Source organism: Protobothrops mucrosquamatus, unplaced genomic scaffold (genome assembly GCF_001527695.2).
Source record: "Protobothrops mucrosquamatus isolate PMUCROS unplaced genomic scaffold, P.Mucros_1.0 scaffold1312, whole genome shotgun sequence".
Classification (NCBI taxonomy): domain Eukaryota; kingdom Metazoa; phylum Chordata; class Lepidosauria; order Squamata; family Viperidae; genus Protobothrops; species Protobothrops mucrosquamatus.
Window position 1 is genome coordinate 46,267 of NW_015387513.1, and position 13,925 is coordinate 60,191.

The following is a 13,925-nucleotide window of genomic DNA, read 5'->3' on the forward strand; positions in this document are numbered from 1 at the left end:
TCAAAATTGGCAGTCTCATTCTCCAGGAGGGACTAGAATTTAGTACTGAAAAGATGTAAATTTTGAACTGGGGATTTCTTAGTTTACTGATCCAGACCCATTTCAGCAGTGAAGATTTAAAGGCAGCCCAAGTCTTATTTCTTGGTGCGCTTAGAAGAAAATATTTTTCCTGCATTTATTTTTAGCTCCCTAACTGATTTCCATGTGCTCTTATAAGGCAACATCTAGCAGCAAGAGATGCCCTAACCCTTGGTAGCTTTTTTCCCCATAGTGCTTGTGCACATAGTGTGGTTATGATTACTCAGAATGTGACTCATTCATGCAGGTCAAAATGAGCCTCCAGGCACAAAGTCCACAACAGAGTTGGCAAAGATCACCTGTTCTCTTCTGTTGTATAAAAATTGGAAGGAAACTCAACACATAGTTCAGCTTTTGATGTTCTTCCTACATAAATGGAAAGATGGCTAGGTGACCACACCTACATATTCAGCCTGTTTTTACTGGATATTCATTATAGGAACTGTCTACATTTTTCCATCCATGATTGGAAAGCTGCCATATGCCATTGTGGGTACATTGAAAGAAATAATAGCTGTGCTTTCATATAAGAATAAACTGAATTCTGGCTTGCTCAATTGCAGTATAAACATTCAGGATTCTGATTCATATCATTGCTCAGTATGCTTTCTCCCCTTTTTCCAAATCATCCATACTCGTTGGTTTATAGTGCCCAAATAAGCCACCTATAAACAATAGTTTGTTGCTTAGAAATTCTTACCAAACTATATGTCCAAAGTTCTTTACCTACTCTTCTGAAAATTGGGGCAAGAGGAAGAGAAACAAGCTGTGCCCTTACTATATGTTTTTTTCTTCCTGAGCTTAGTGAACACTTGCCAGTAAATGGTTGAAGAATGAGACAACTTTTCAACCCATTTCTGAAGTGTTCTTTTTTTTTTTAGCAACATTGGTTAAGCAGTTCAAATTTAGAGTTTTGATAGAGGAAAAACCCTCTGCCTCCTGGATCTAACAACTGATTTCCCATAATTTCCAACAGCTGAGAATTTGAAGACTTGAAAGCCAACACTTCCAGAGGGCACCAGATTAGAGAAGGTTGGCATTGAATAATGAAGTATGTTTCACAGAGAACACTGAATTTATGCCAGCCCTTTGTCTTGTTGAAGCAACATTGTGAAGTGTTCTAAGGATGAACACTGAATGTGTGGGTGTTGTGTAGTCCTGCCAAGTAGAGGAAGCATTTGTTATTCATTAATTTGATATGCAGGGCTTTTTCAGTTGTGATACTAATGTCTTGAGATTCATTCCTGAAGCAACTTAATTGCTGGTTGCTTTAATTTGGTTTTAATGCTGTTAGATTATTTATTTGTTGGTTATATTTTTTTCATTTTCCTTTTAAGACAGCTATGACTCAATAAATGGTTAAGTCTCATTTTATCTTGAGAGCAATCCTCCATGAAAAAATGACAGATTAAATTAAATTAAATTGTATGATTTGATAGATCCAAAATCACGTTCTGGGGGTGATTTGAGCAAAATCTTCTAACCACTCTAGTGGGGTGTGTGTATTTTTGTTTCTTTAAAAATCACATTTCTATTTTATTTGAAATAAATAGTAATCACTCTTGTGGTATAAATTTAATTAAAATGTTGCAAACATAGTAAAATGCAACCTTTTGTCTAATTCATCTGTTGGCTTCTCTTTTCAAATATCAAAAAGGATATAGAAGTGTATTGTATTTTTATATTTATTTATCAAATTTCTACACCACCCATTTCACCTGAAGTGATGTTGGAAGGTTTATAGACAACATCATAAAATAATACAAAAATGATTTAAAGCAAAGTTAAAACATAATCAAAAACAAGGTTAAACTTTACAAGTTGAAAGTAAGAGTCAGAGTTAAAGGCGAAGGGAGAAGTCACCAGCCATCTCCAGAGTTGTATAACACTTGTGATATGTGTTCCTATCTCTTTCCGTTCTAGATCATTGAAAAATAAGCAATCATAAATTAGATTTAGTTCTACATACTGGCTGGGGAATTCTGGGAGTTCAAATCCACAAGTCTTAAAGTAGTCATGGTTGGGCCCCTGTTCTACACTGAGCTTGCCAGAAACTTCACCCAGAAATCAAATCTATATAGGAAAGGAAAAGTCAGCATTAAAGTTGTTAAAGTTAAGAAACACTGTTCTACAGTATTGTTAGTAGGATTCAAGGTGATAATATTTGATAAATTGTGGCCATTTTAATTAGTTTTACCTGAACAGTTGGGTTAGCTTGCATGTAATTTTTACCAATAGAATATTTGTAGCTCAGGGTTGAATTGTGAAGCCCTGGGTGGACTGACTGTAAATTTGATTGTTTTCTTGCAGACATTTCATTACCCAGCAAGGTAACATCTTCAGTGTTAGAAGAGAGTGGGGTTTGCTCTCTTTTTATATACAGTGGCTTGCCTTGTCAGTGTTGTTGGTATTTCCTTGATCAGGCTCTTGTTTACTATTGTACTGTATCTGCATGTTGATTGCTGGTGAGAAGGAGTTCTGGTCTTTTTGCTTCCTTTTATAATGGACAAATATATCAATAAATCAGAGGAACACCCATGGGATCAGCACGCTCAGGATTCAAAGCAGGGACTGTAATGCAGTATTTAGAAAGTATAGTATTCCCATGCATACAACCACAAGTATGGATCTGGTATGGATTCAGTATCAACACCATCAACAGAAAAACTAGGATTAACACCAAGATTAATCCCAGACCAACAATCAAGCTGTAGACAATGCCCAATCAAGAAACGACCAAATCAGACAAACAAACAGTAAAAGACAGCGTAATCAAGGAACTACCAGGAAGAAAGCAACACTCCAACACTGACAGGGCAAACTACTGTATATAAACAGGGAGCAAACCCCAATCCTTGCTAGCACTGAATGTGTTGCCTAGTTGGGTGATGAAATGTCTGCAAGAAAACAACCAACCTCAGAGAGCATCGAGGTCTCCATATAATTTTCTTTTTGCCATTATTCCCTCTTGTGTTTGTTGTAGAGCTCAACTCAACTCTTTCTGTACATCCTCCTCAGCAACTTAACATCTGGGCAGGCCTAACTCATGGTTTATATAACTCAGCTTTCAAGGCATGGATGTCCTCATCACTTTGAGCCTCTTGAATTGGCTTTCTGTTTGTTTATATAAAGGTTAAAACAAATACGTTTCTTCTGCCAGACTGCAAAATTCTGCCTGATAATTATGGATAGTTTACAGTACGTTCCTCTTTTCTTTCCCCCTCTAGTGATTATAGGCAGCACATCTGCCATACTTATAATTCACAAAGCTATCATAGAGGAGTGGAAAGAATTAGACTGCTTTTCTTGGTCTCTCTGGTGGCCTTGCCCTTTACAACTGGAAATCTTCTGATGTCAGCACACACCAAAGGATTAAAAAGGTGTTTCAACAGCTATCTGAAACAAAAGGAAAGATGCACATGAGTGGCGGTGATGTTTTTATCTTGTTGAAGGTTGGATGGAAAGTGGCCTTTCTTTGATCTCTGCTACTCTATTAGGAATGATCTCACTAAATTGTTATGGGCCTCTGACCCAAGCTTTAAGTCGGAAACTGTCAAGCAGGCTTGTAAGACTATATTGATCCTTTCACTTTTTAGCCTGGTTGTCTGTATTATGAAGCACCAGTTCTCAATCTGCTGCCTGTGGAGTGTTGAGTAGATTCATGCGGAGAAAAATCAGTATTCTGCATTTCCCTTAAGTTTGTTAAGTAAAGCTGCAAAACACAGCTGTTTTTCCTGGGAAAAACAACAACACCTGGTTGGCAGTAATCTTTTAGGGACTTTTTGCTCTCTCTCCTCATGTCCTTTTTGTTCTGGAACCCGAGAGGCACATGGAGCCACGAGTCAAGGACAAGTACTTACTAGCAGTTGTACAGAGGAAAAGGGATCTTCCTGCGTCTTTCCTCATGAATTAAAAATCCATCTGTTCCCTTTCTTTCCTTTCTTCCTCCTCTCCAATGCATGGACCAAGGAATATGTAGAGGCTCTGAGTCAGTGTTAGGACAAAGTATACAAGATGTTGCAGGCTCATAGCAACATCCAGCCCAGACATGCATAAGCAGTACCTTGGAAATTTGGCAGACTTGTCTCCCTCCCATCTTGCTTCCTGCCCTTGGGATTCAAGGGGGCGGGGAGGGGGTGCCTCCCCTTGGGAGGAGGACGGAAATTATGGAAGACAGGTTGTATATTAAGTTAGTTTTCCCACTAACAGAATTTCCAATCTTTTCTGGAATTCTTGACTGCCCCATCTTTGCATCACGCAAAGCTTTGAGTATTACACCAGCAAAAAAAGATAAAGATTTCCCCTGTCCAGTCGTGTCTGACTTTAGGGAGTGGTGCTCATCTCTCGTTTTTAGCCGAGAGAGCCAGTCTTGTCTGTAAAGATGATCAAATTTCTTTTGGCAGACTTTTTTTTTCTAGAGTAGATCAGAGTTCATTTCCACAGATGTCTGAAGGGTTAGCCTCAGTTAGTCAGTGGATCACACGTAAAGAATGGGCTGAGAATACGCGGAGGGAGATTCTATTGAGGACTTGGCATATGGTACATTTTGGTTCTTGGAGATGAGAGAATTCCAGAGCTTTCTGTTTTAACCTCCTTTGAAATTCTTTACATACACCTTATTATGGCATCCAGGTTAGGTAAAGTGTCTTTTTCTCCTCTTAAAGCAAGATGCAGCAGAGGATACGATGTGCTAAATTTAGCTTTGAATTTGGTCTGTAGATTTCTCTTAGTACTTAATTGCTGAGTGTTCTTTGGTGTATGGTCCCTATTAATATATGAAGTGTTTTATCTGTAGTAGATGAGCATAAATGTAACTTGGCACACTAAAGAGGTTTGGAAATACATGCAGACAGGGTTTCTGAGAAGACACATTCTTTAGTCGGGATCAGAAGATTTAGAATACTTGCCCAGAGTTCTTCATTATTATTATTGTTATTGTTACTGCCCAGAATCTTTTGAAACAGGGAAACATATTTAAATGATAATTATTATTATTATTATTATTATTTGCCTCTGTTTATATATTTTTTTAAAAATGGGTTTTTACCTTAGATTACCAGCAATTGTCAGAAGAGAGGAAACAGATAGCTGCTGTTATTTTTTGCTCACTTGTTAGTGGCTTTATAGTGATGACTATTTGTGCTATACAGAGCATTTGAAAAACAAGCTTTGCAGAGCATGGCAATGCAGTTGAGCAGTTTTATTTGCACCATTAGCACAGCTGCATCGTTACACAGTTTGTATCAAAAATTGTCTCTGATTGCGTATACATGCATAACTACTTCACTTGCCTGGGAGTCCCAGTGGAAAGGTTATTTGCACCTGGACACAGATGTGGAGACATCTGCTAAACCAGCATATGAAACTTTAAAAGGATGCAGGCGCTTAAAGGCTTCAAAAAGAGGTGGCTTTTGAAAGAGCTCTTTTGAATGTTTTGCACGACTTTAAGCATTTGTTTTTGTGTACATTAGGTATACAAAGTATACTTTGCATGAAAAAAAAAATGTGTCCCTCTGATAAAGGGACATAGTGCTGCCTTTGTGTCAATGCTGAACCAGGATTTTTAAGCCAGAGTCAACCCTATCAGTTGTAGTGATTTGACTTACAAATACTGAAATGTTAAAACTTAAAGCAAGGATGGACAACTATTTGGTAGCTGCAGGCCACATATTTCAGAGAAGTCTGAGACCCATAGTGGGTGGAGTCATTATGCAGATGGATAGCTTAAAAGATTTTTGTTTTTATCTTCTAGAGATTGGGGGAATAGTTAGAGCGTCCTAAAGTTTGTCTGAGACAATTTTAAGACCTATATTATAGTTCTCACATGTTTCTTGACTCAGAATGCTAGAAAACCACAGATTTTCAGCGCTTGTCAGAGATGGCTCTATAGTCCTCAAGTTAGAGTCATCCAGAAAGTTATGATGATACCCAAGCAGTTGAAGCCTCACTCTTTTTATATGTGAGTATATGACACATGTACCAAAGGGATTACATTTTGTGCTGTTGCAGACATCCTAACTTTTTTGACCCCTCCCACATTCCAGGCTCAAGCATCCCTCTTGTTACAGATTTCCCACTTTTGCTGCAAAAGGCAGTTTGCACTTCATGCTAACAAAAGCCAGGAGGCATGATGGTATGCATGTAACATCTAAGACTTACTTCTACTTCATGTTGTTGTTGTTAGTTGCGAAGTCGTGTCCAACCCATCACGACCCCATGGACAACGTTCCTCCAGGCCTTCCTGTCCTCTACCATCTTCTGGAGTCTATTTAAGCTCACGCCTACTGCTTCAGTGACTCCATCCAGCCACCTCATTCTCTGTCGTCCCCTTCTTCTCTTGCCCTCAATCTTTCCCAGCATTGGGCCCTTTTCCAGTGAGTCCTTCCTTCTCATTAGGTGGCCAAAGTATTTGAGTTTCAACTTCAGGATCTGGCCTTCTAAAGAGAAGTCAGGGTTAATCTCCTCTAGGACTGACCGGTTTGAGAGCCTTGCAGTCCAGGGGACTCGCAGGAGTCTTCTCCAGCACCATAGTTCAAAGGCCTCAATTCTTTGGCCTCAATTCTTCTACTTCATAAGGTTCCTCAATACCTTGATGCCTTTAAAGAGGGAAAGGGACAATGGAAAAAGTAGTGCTTGGGGAGTTTATTCAACACAGCTGCACTTCTATGTCTGGACAATAGACAATAGCTAACCTGTCATGTAATTAGTCTAGGATTTGTTTCAGGAAGTGGATGGGATATGCAGCGTGGGTAACTCATTTTCAAAGCATATTAAGTGGGTAGAATTGGATTGCTGGCTCTGTAATGTATATAATCTTTGGTTTTTCAACTGGCACATATTGCGAGTCAAAGGGGAGTTTGGTCCAGAACAAATAACAACCCCATCATTTGTGGAGGTTGCTCTGCCTGGGAGGCTCAACGCATCCTCTGCTATTTTAATATATTCCTTAAATATGGTATTAAAAAAACCAAATGCCTCATGATGTTAGTGGCTATATGTAGACACATATTCTAATAGTTCTGAAACTATAGTTAAGCATTATGTCTGAAGATATACTGACTCCAAGTGTCGGCCATAACCCATATAACACCGTAATTTGAAGTTGATTTGTAAATCATAATTGCACTGACCAAAATTAAGCAGCATATTTGAAATAACCCACACTTATGGCAACATCTTCTTTGCTTATACATTCCTAAAAAGATTTTGCTGGTGGTTTATTATATGAATGCTGCTGGATATAATTTATGATGTCTAGTTTAATGAAAAGAAGGACTAGGGGTGACATGATAGCAGTGTTCCAAAATCTAAGGGGTGCCGTCAAGAAGAGGGAGTCAACCTATTCTCCAAAGCACCTGAAGGCAGGACAAGAAGCAATGGATGGAAACTAATCCAGGAGAGAACCAACCTAGAACTAAGGAGAAAATTCCTGACAGAATAAATAATCATTGGAATGGCTTGCCTCCAAAAGTGTTGGACAACTATTTGTCTGAAATGGTATAGGATTTCCTGCCTGAGCAAGGGGGTTGGACTAAAAGACCTCCAAAGTCCCTTCCAACTCTGTTATTCTGTATTCTGTAATCCAGGGGTCTTCAAACTTGGCCCTTTTATGACTAGTGGACTTCAACTCCCAGAATTCCTCAGCCAGGCATGCCTGGCTGAGGAATTCTGGGAGTTGAAGTCCACAAGTCATAAAAGGGCCACGTTTGAAGACCCCTGCTGTAATCCCTGTCACCTTCCTCTTGTGATGTATAATCAGAGTTGGCTATATGCAAATCCCATTGATTTCACAGCATTTCGTTGTTCCTTTTTCTTCTTTGTCCTGCCTCAGGTTGTGAAAACAGCTCTTCTTGGAGGGCCATAAAACAGCAGTTGTCAGACATTTTGGTTTTAAGACACTTTACATTCTGAGGGATCCTTGGTGCTCTCTGAACTTGGTTCTTCCTTGCAGACATTTCATTACCCAAATTAGGTAACATCACCATGACTAGCACTGATGATGTTATCTAGTTTGGATAATGAACTATTTGTAAGAAAACAACCGAGTTCAGAGAGCTCCAAGGACCCCTCATTTCAACCTTGAGCTACAAATATTCTCCTTTATTGGTACATTTACATTCTTAAAATTAACTGAGGGTCCTAAAGACTTTTGTTTTATGTGACTTATATCTTTCAATATTTGTTGTATTAGACATTAAAATGGAGAAACGTTAAATCTATTTATTTCCTTGACTTTGTGACTTCCTGCAAGGGTATCAGGGAGCAGCAGAATGACTACTGTAGAGTCTACATAGAAGTAGTTGTTTTAGCTCTGCTTATTTTCCTCACAGAACCTCATTTGCTCAGAGATTGCAACTGATAGACCAAAATAAAATGTGTAGTAAGAAGCAGGGGAAGAAGTACACTATATATGTTTTGGAAGTATACTTTTCATTGATAGTTGTGCAGCTTTCCATGATTGCTTTCATTTTGAAGGAAGAGGTAGACAGGCTTAACTCTTCTACACAGAGAAAACTCCTAGATACAGTAATGCATTGTGGATTTACTAATGATGGACGAATGATACAGACATCGATAGAGCTCACGAAGCATTGTTTTAAAAGTCTTCCTTAAAAACAGAATTCCTAACCTGTATTTTGCTAAAAACATGAAATCTCTGCTTGATGAAATTAAGGATGTGATAGAAGGCAGCACATATGGTCTTATTATTCAGAATGGACCTTTCTGTGCCCTTCCCTCTGTTTAGCAGATAAAAGCTGAGTGGGTTTTTTATGCCAATAAGAAGATGTGAATGTAGATATGAATTCATCTGTGCCTATCTAGTAATCTTTTTTCTTTTCCTTTCTCTAGATTAATTATGTTTATGGAGTAAAAGAAGCAATTATTGATGAGCAAAATACTGGACCAGAAGACAGGCAGACTGGAACATATCAGCTGTTTGGGGGTCCCCTGGCTGAACTGGAAGCATGGAGGAGGGGATTAATGGAAAGATGAACCAGGCCCACGTCCTCTTTGACCGATTTGTCCAGGCTTCCACCTGCAAAGGGACTTTAAAAGCCTTTCAAGAGCTCTGTGATTATTTGGAGCTGAAGCCCAAGGATTATCGTACTTTCTACCACAAGCTCAAATCCAAGCTCAGTTATTGGAAAGCAAAAGCTCTTTGGGCCAAGTTGGATAAGAGGGGCTGCCACAAAGACTTTAGGAAGGGGAAAGTGTGCGCCAACACGAAGGTGAGCATGGAAAAATGGCTTACATTTCTTTGACTCCTACTTACAATAATATATTAATAATAATAAAGTTGGAAGGGACCTTGGAGGTCATCTAGTCCAACTCCCTGCTCGGGCAGGAAACCCTATACCATTTCAGACAAATGGCTGTCCAGTCTCTTCTTAAAAACTTCCAGTGTTGAAACATTCAAAGCTTCTGGAGGCAGGTTGTTCCACTGGTTAATTGTTCTAACTGTCAGGAAGTTTCTCCTTAGTTCTAGGTTGCTTCTCTCCTTGATTAGTTTCCATCCGTTGCTTCTTGTCCTGTCTTCAGGCGCCTTGGAAAATAGCTTGACTCCCTCTTCTTTGTGAAAGCCCCTGAGATATGAGAATGGTTTCCATACGCTATATATAGTTAATTATGTGTGGATGAACTAAAGCAACAAACTTTAGTTTCCCAAAGCATCGGTCCATGTTTTGCTAAGTTGAGCTGAATTACGTTCTTTGTAATGTTCAGATTAAATTGAAGCTTTGGAATCCCTTCTTAAAAAGGAAAGACCCCGATGGCTTATGCTTGCTTGTGCTGTTTGTTCATCTGGGTTTGTGTTCAATTAACAGCCTGAAATCAGCTGATACATGACTGCCTTCATTGGCAGTTACTCATGGTTTTGCTTGAGTAATGTACATGAATAGATGGTTTGTTCCCATTGCATCTATTATGCCACTTAAAATGATGGTTGGCTCCCCAAAGCCAGTGTTTGCTTAGAGCAGCGTTCCTCAGCTCAAGCAACTTTAAAATGGTTGGTCTTCAACTCCCAGAATTCCTCAGCTAGCATACTAATTGGGGAATTCTGGGTGTTGAGGTCCAACCATCTTTTAAGTTGCTAAGATGGAGAAGAACTGGTTTAGAGCAATGAACAAGTCAGCCCCCCATTTAATGTCCTGCAAATTTCTTTTTTCTTTTTAAGCTCATTACTAATTTCTGTTTTACTTCATTCCAGTCAAACAGTGAAAAATCTGTTTACGTTTCCAGGAAAAAAAAAAAACATTGGGGAGAAGATATTAGGCCACTTAGCAATACATTAGATAAGAAAATGTTTATTTTATTTTTTTTTAATTTTCTATTTGGATTTTGATCTTAACAAGGCTCTCTTGAATAAACAAGTAACCAGTTTTATATAAAATAGTATAAAGTTAAGTGATTCTCTGAAAGCGTCAGTTAAACTTAAATGCCTGACTTTCTTGATCTAGACTCCCACTTCTGTCAGCAAATCTAGTAACTTTTCTGGGTTCTGTCAAACAAAGTCATATTTAAACAATGATTCACTTGAGCATGTGGCCTGCCTTGTACCAGCGATGAGTAGAGAAATGGTCAGCAGCTGTGTCTGCTTCTATTCCTTATGCGCAGTTACGACAGGTTCCTAAGCTGTGTACAGTTCACTGTGTGCTTTGGGGGACCATCTGTGCATCGTTCTTCAGTATCCAACTTTTAGCCTTATGGTTTCTGTTCTGGCTGCCTGGTAGCTTAATGAGGCATATCCAAATATGTCTCCCTAAGTGAAATGAATCAAGGATCATGATCCTCCGAGAGGAAGACAGATGTTTTCTTCCCAAAAAAAATAGAAAGAGAAATGAAGAAGTTCTCTTACATCCTAATGATAAGAAGAGAAGTAGCTGTTGAAAACAAAGGAACGGGCAGGAGATAAAAGGGACGGTAAACACGACTGCTATGAAGCCCAGTGCCTTTGAAGATTAGGCTGAAAATTAACTGGAGGGGGTATTTTCCTGTGGTTTCCAGATTTTTTTCCCTATATTGTTTCTCTCCTGTGGCATTTTTTAATAGAATCGTAAAGTTTAATAGAATCATAAAGTCCGGCAAGGCTGTATACTGTTGCCCTGCCTATTTAACTTATATGCAGAGCACATCATGAGAAAGGCAGGGCTAGATGAATCAAAAGTTGGAATTAAGATTGCTGGGAGAAATATCAACAACCTAAGATATGCAGATGATACCACTCTAATGGCAGAAAGTGAAGAGGAACAAAAGAGCCTCTTGATGCGGGTGAAGAAGGAGAGTGCAAAAAGTTGGCTTGAAACTCAACATTAAGAAAACCAAAATCATGGCATCCGGTCCTCTCAATTCCTGGCAAATAGATGGGGAAGAAATGGAGGTAGTGACAGATTTTATTTTCCTGGGCTCCAAGATCACCTCAGATGGGGACTGCAGCTAAGAAATTAAAAGATGCTTGCTCCTGGGGAGGAAAGCTATGGCAAAGACATCACCCTGCCAACAAAAGTGCGTATAGTCAAGGCCATGGTTTTCCCAGTTGCAATGTATGGCTGTGAAAGCTGGACCATAAGAAAGGTTGAGCGCCAAAGAATTGAGATCTTTGAACTATGGTGCTGGAGAAGACTCCTGTGAGTCCCTTGGACTGCAAGGCGTTCAAACCGCTCAGTCCTAGAAGAGATCAACCCCGACTGCTCTTTAGAAGGCCAGATCCTGAAGTTGAAACTCAAATACTTTTGCCACCTAATGAGAAGGAAGGACTCACTGGAGAAGGGCCCAATGCTGGGAAAGATTGAGGGCAATAGAAGAAGGGGACGACAGAGAATGAGGTGTCTGGATGGAGTCACTGAAGCAGTAGGTGTGAGCTTAAATGGACTCCAGAAGATGGTAGAGGACAGGAAGGTCTGGAGGAACATTGTCCATGGGGTCGCGATGGGTCGGACATGAGTTCGCAATTAACAACAACAACATCAACAAAGTTGAAAGGGACCTTAGAAGTCTTCTAATCCAACCTCCATTGCATTCAGTTATGTTCTTCTTCTGGTCCTGGGGCAGTACACCCCTTTGACTTACCGCTCCCCTTTTTTTAACTGTTTTGCCTAAATTAGGGGTCTTTTATGGACTTCATCTCCCCAAATTCCTCAGCCAGCTGGCTGGGGAATTCTGGGCGTTGAAGTCCACAAGTCTTAAAGTTGCCAATTTTGGAGACCCCTGTGCTAAATGATGGAGGGAAGGGGGTTTGTGTCTGTGTCATGTGTTTCTGAAAATATTTTGGGTATGCAAGAAGGAATGGTCTGTGCAGATGGAGATCAGTTTATTTTGTAAATGTGGTGTCTTGATTTACAGACCATTAATTGCAATTGTACATCTGTCTTCTTCTTTTATGTCCCAGGTGGTCCTTGTTTGTTTATTTAAAGAACATGAGTTCTCTATGTATATTTGCACACATTTGGGGAGGGGGAATGGGAAAATCCCCAGGTCTGGTCTCAGATTAAAACTAGTAACCCAAGTTGATGCCCAAGATGTAGAAACTAGGCAAAACACAGGAGTTTTCTGCTTGTTTTTAATTCATTCTGATTTCTCTGTCTAATCTCCCTTCTATGGGATCATCTTAAATTTGGGACCATCCTTTTTTTTGAGCAAATGCAGTATTTGCTTTGTAACATTGAGCAACGGTTGGTCCCACCGCGTTTGTTTATATGTCCCAAAGGTGTTTTTTTCAAGAGGCAACTGGACTTTTTTGTTTTTCTTCGTAGACTTTCGCTTCCTCATCCAAAAAAACTTCTTCAGTTCTCTTGGATGAGAAGTGAAATGTCTTGAAAGAAAAACAAAGAAAGTCCAGTTGCCTCTTGAAAAAAGCACCTTTGGGACAACCATGACCTAGATGATTGAGAATCAATCTCCACAGACATTTGCTTATATGTCAGATGCCTTTGTTGTTTTGGGATAAATATCTCCCAGCAATTTTGCTTCATTCTAGTAATACCAAGAGGCAAATGAGGATAAAAGAGCAAAAGGGAGAGTTTGAGGTTCACATCTGTAATGTGGTCTGCATATCCAGCAGAAAGAGGGTTCTAATATATTGTTATTATATATTGAATATATATATAATATATTGAATATATTGTTGTTATAAGTAATCCACGACTTAGGACCACAGTTGAACCCTAAATTTCCGTTGCTAAGCAAGACTTCTGTTAAATGAATTTTGCCCCATTTTGCGACCTTTCTTGCCATAGTTTGTTCAGTGAATCACTGAAGTTGTTAAGTTAGCAACATAATTGTTAACTGAATCTGGCTTCCCTATTGACTTTTCTTGTCGGAAGGTCACAAAAGGTGATCCTGGCGTAAGATTCATATATGGCTGGAAAAGATAACTAAAATACATATAGAATTTAGGCCAGAATTGTTTCTGCTAGCAATACTAGGATCTAATTATGGGAAAGAGAACGAATATTTAATATTACATATATTGACAGCTGCGAGAATAGCATTTGCCCAATACTGGAAAAATGAAGATATACCACCCGATGAGATTAAAATTAGGAAAATTTTAGAATGTGCAGAAATGGATAGATTAACGTTAGAGATTAAAGAGAAAGAAGACTCAGTTTATTATAAAACATGGGAAAACTTTTATCAATGGTTAGCGATGCCCAACGATGCCCTTGACGTGATGGCCCGCTGCCTGGAGGCCGTACGGGTCTGGATGGGGAGGAACAGACTCAGACTCAACCCTTCCAAGACCGAGTGGCTGTGGTTGCCGGCGCCCCGGCATAGTCAGCTGATTCCATCGCTGTCTATAGGGGGCGAAACTTTGGCCCCCTCAGAGAGGGCACGCAACTTGGGTGTCC

The 13,925-nt window shown here is 39.5% G+C and overlaps 1 protein-coding gene across 1 annotated transcript in view; it reads left to right on the top strand.

The window, feature by feature from the left end:
• MICAL3 (microtubule associated monooxygenase, calponin and LIM domain containing 3) overlaps positions 1-13,925 on the top strand; it is a 137,291-nt gene that overhangs the window by 5,782 nt on the left and 117,584 nt on the right. The window contains exon 2 of the mRNA XM_015821355.1: positions 8,929-9,308. Within this exon, the coding sequence (XP_015676841.1) occupies positions 9,045-9,308 (264 nt within the window). The 5' untranslated portion in view covers positions 8,929-9,044. The remainder of the gene's footprint in view (positions 1-8,928; positions 9,309-13,925) is intronic.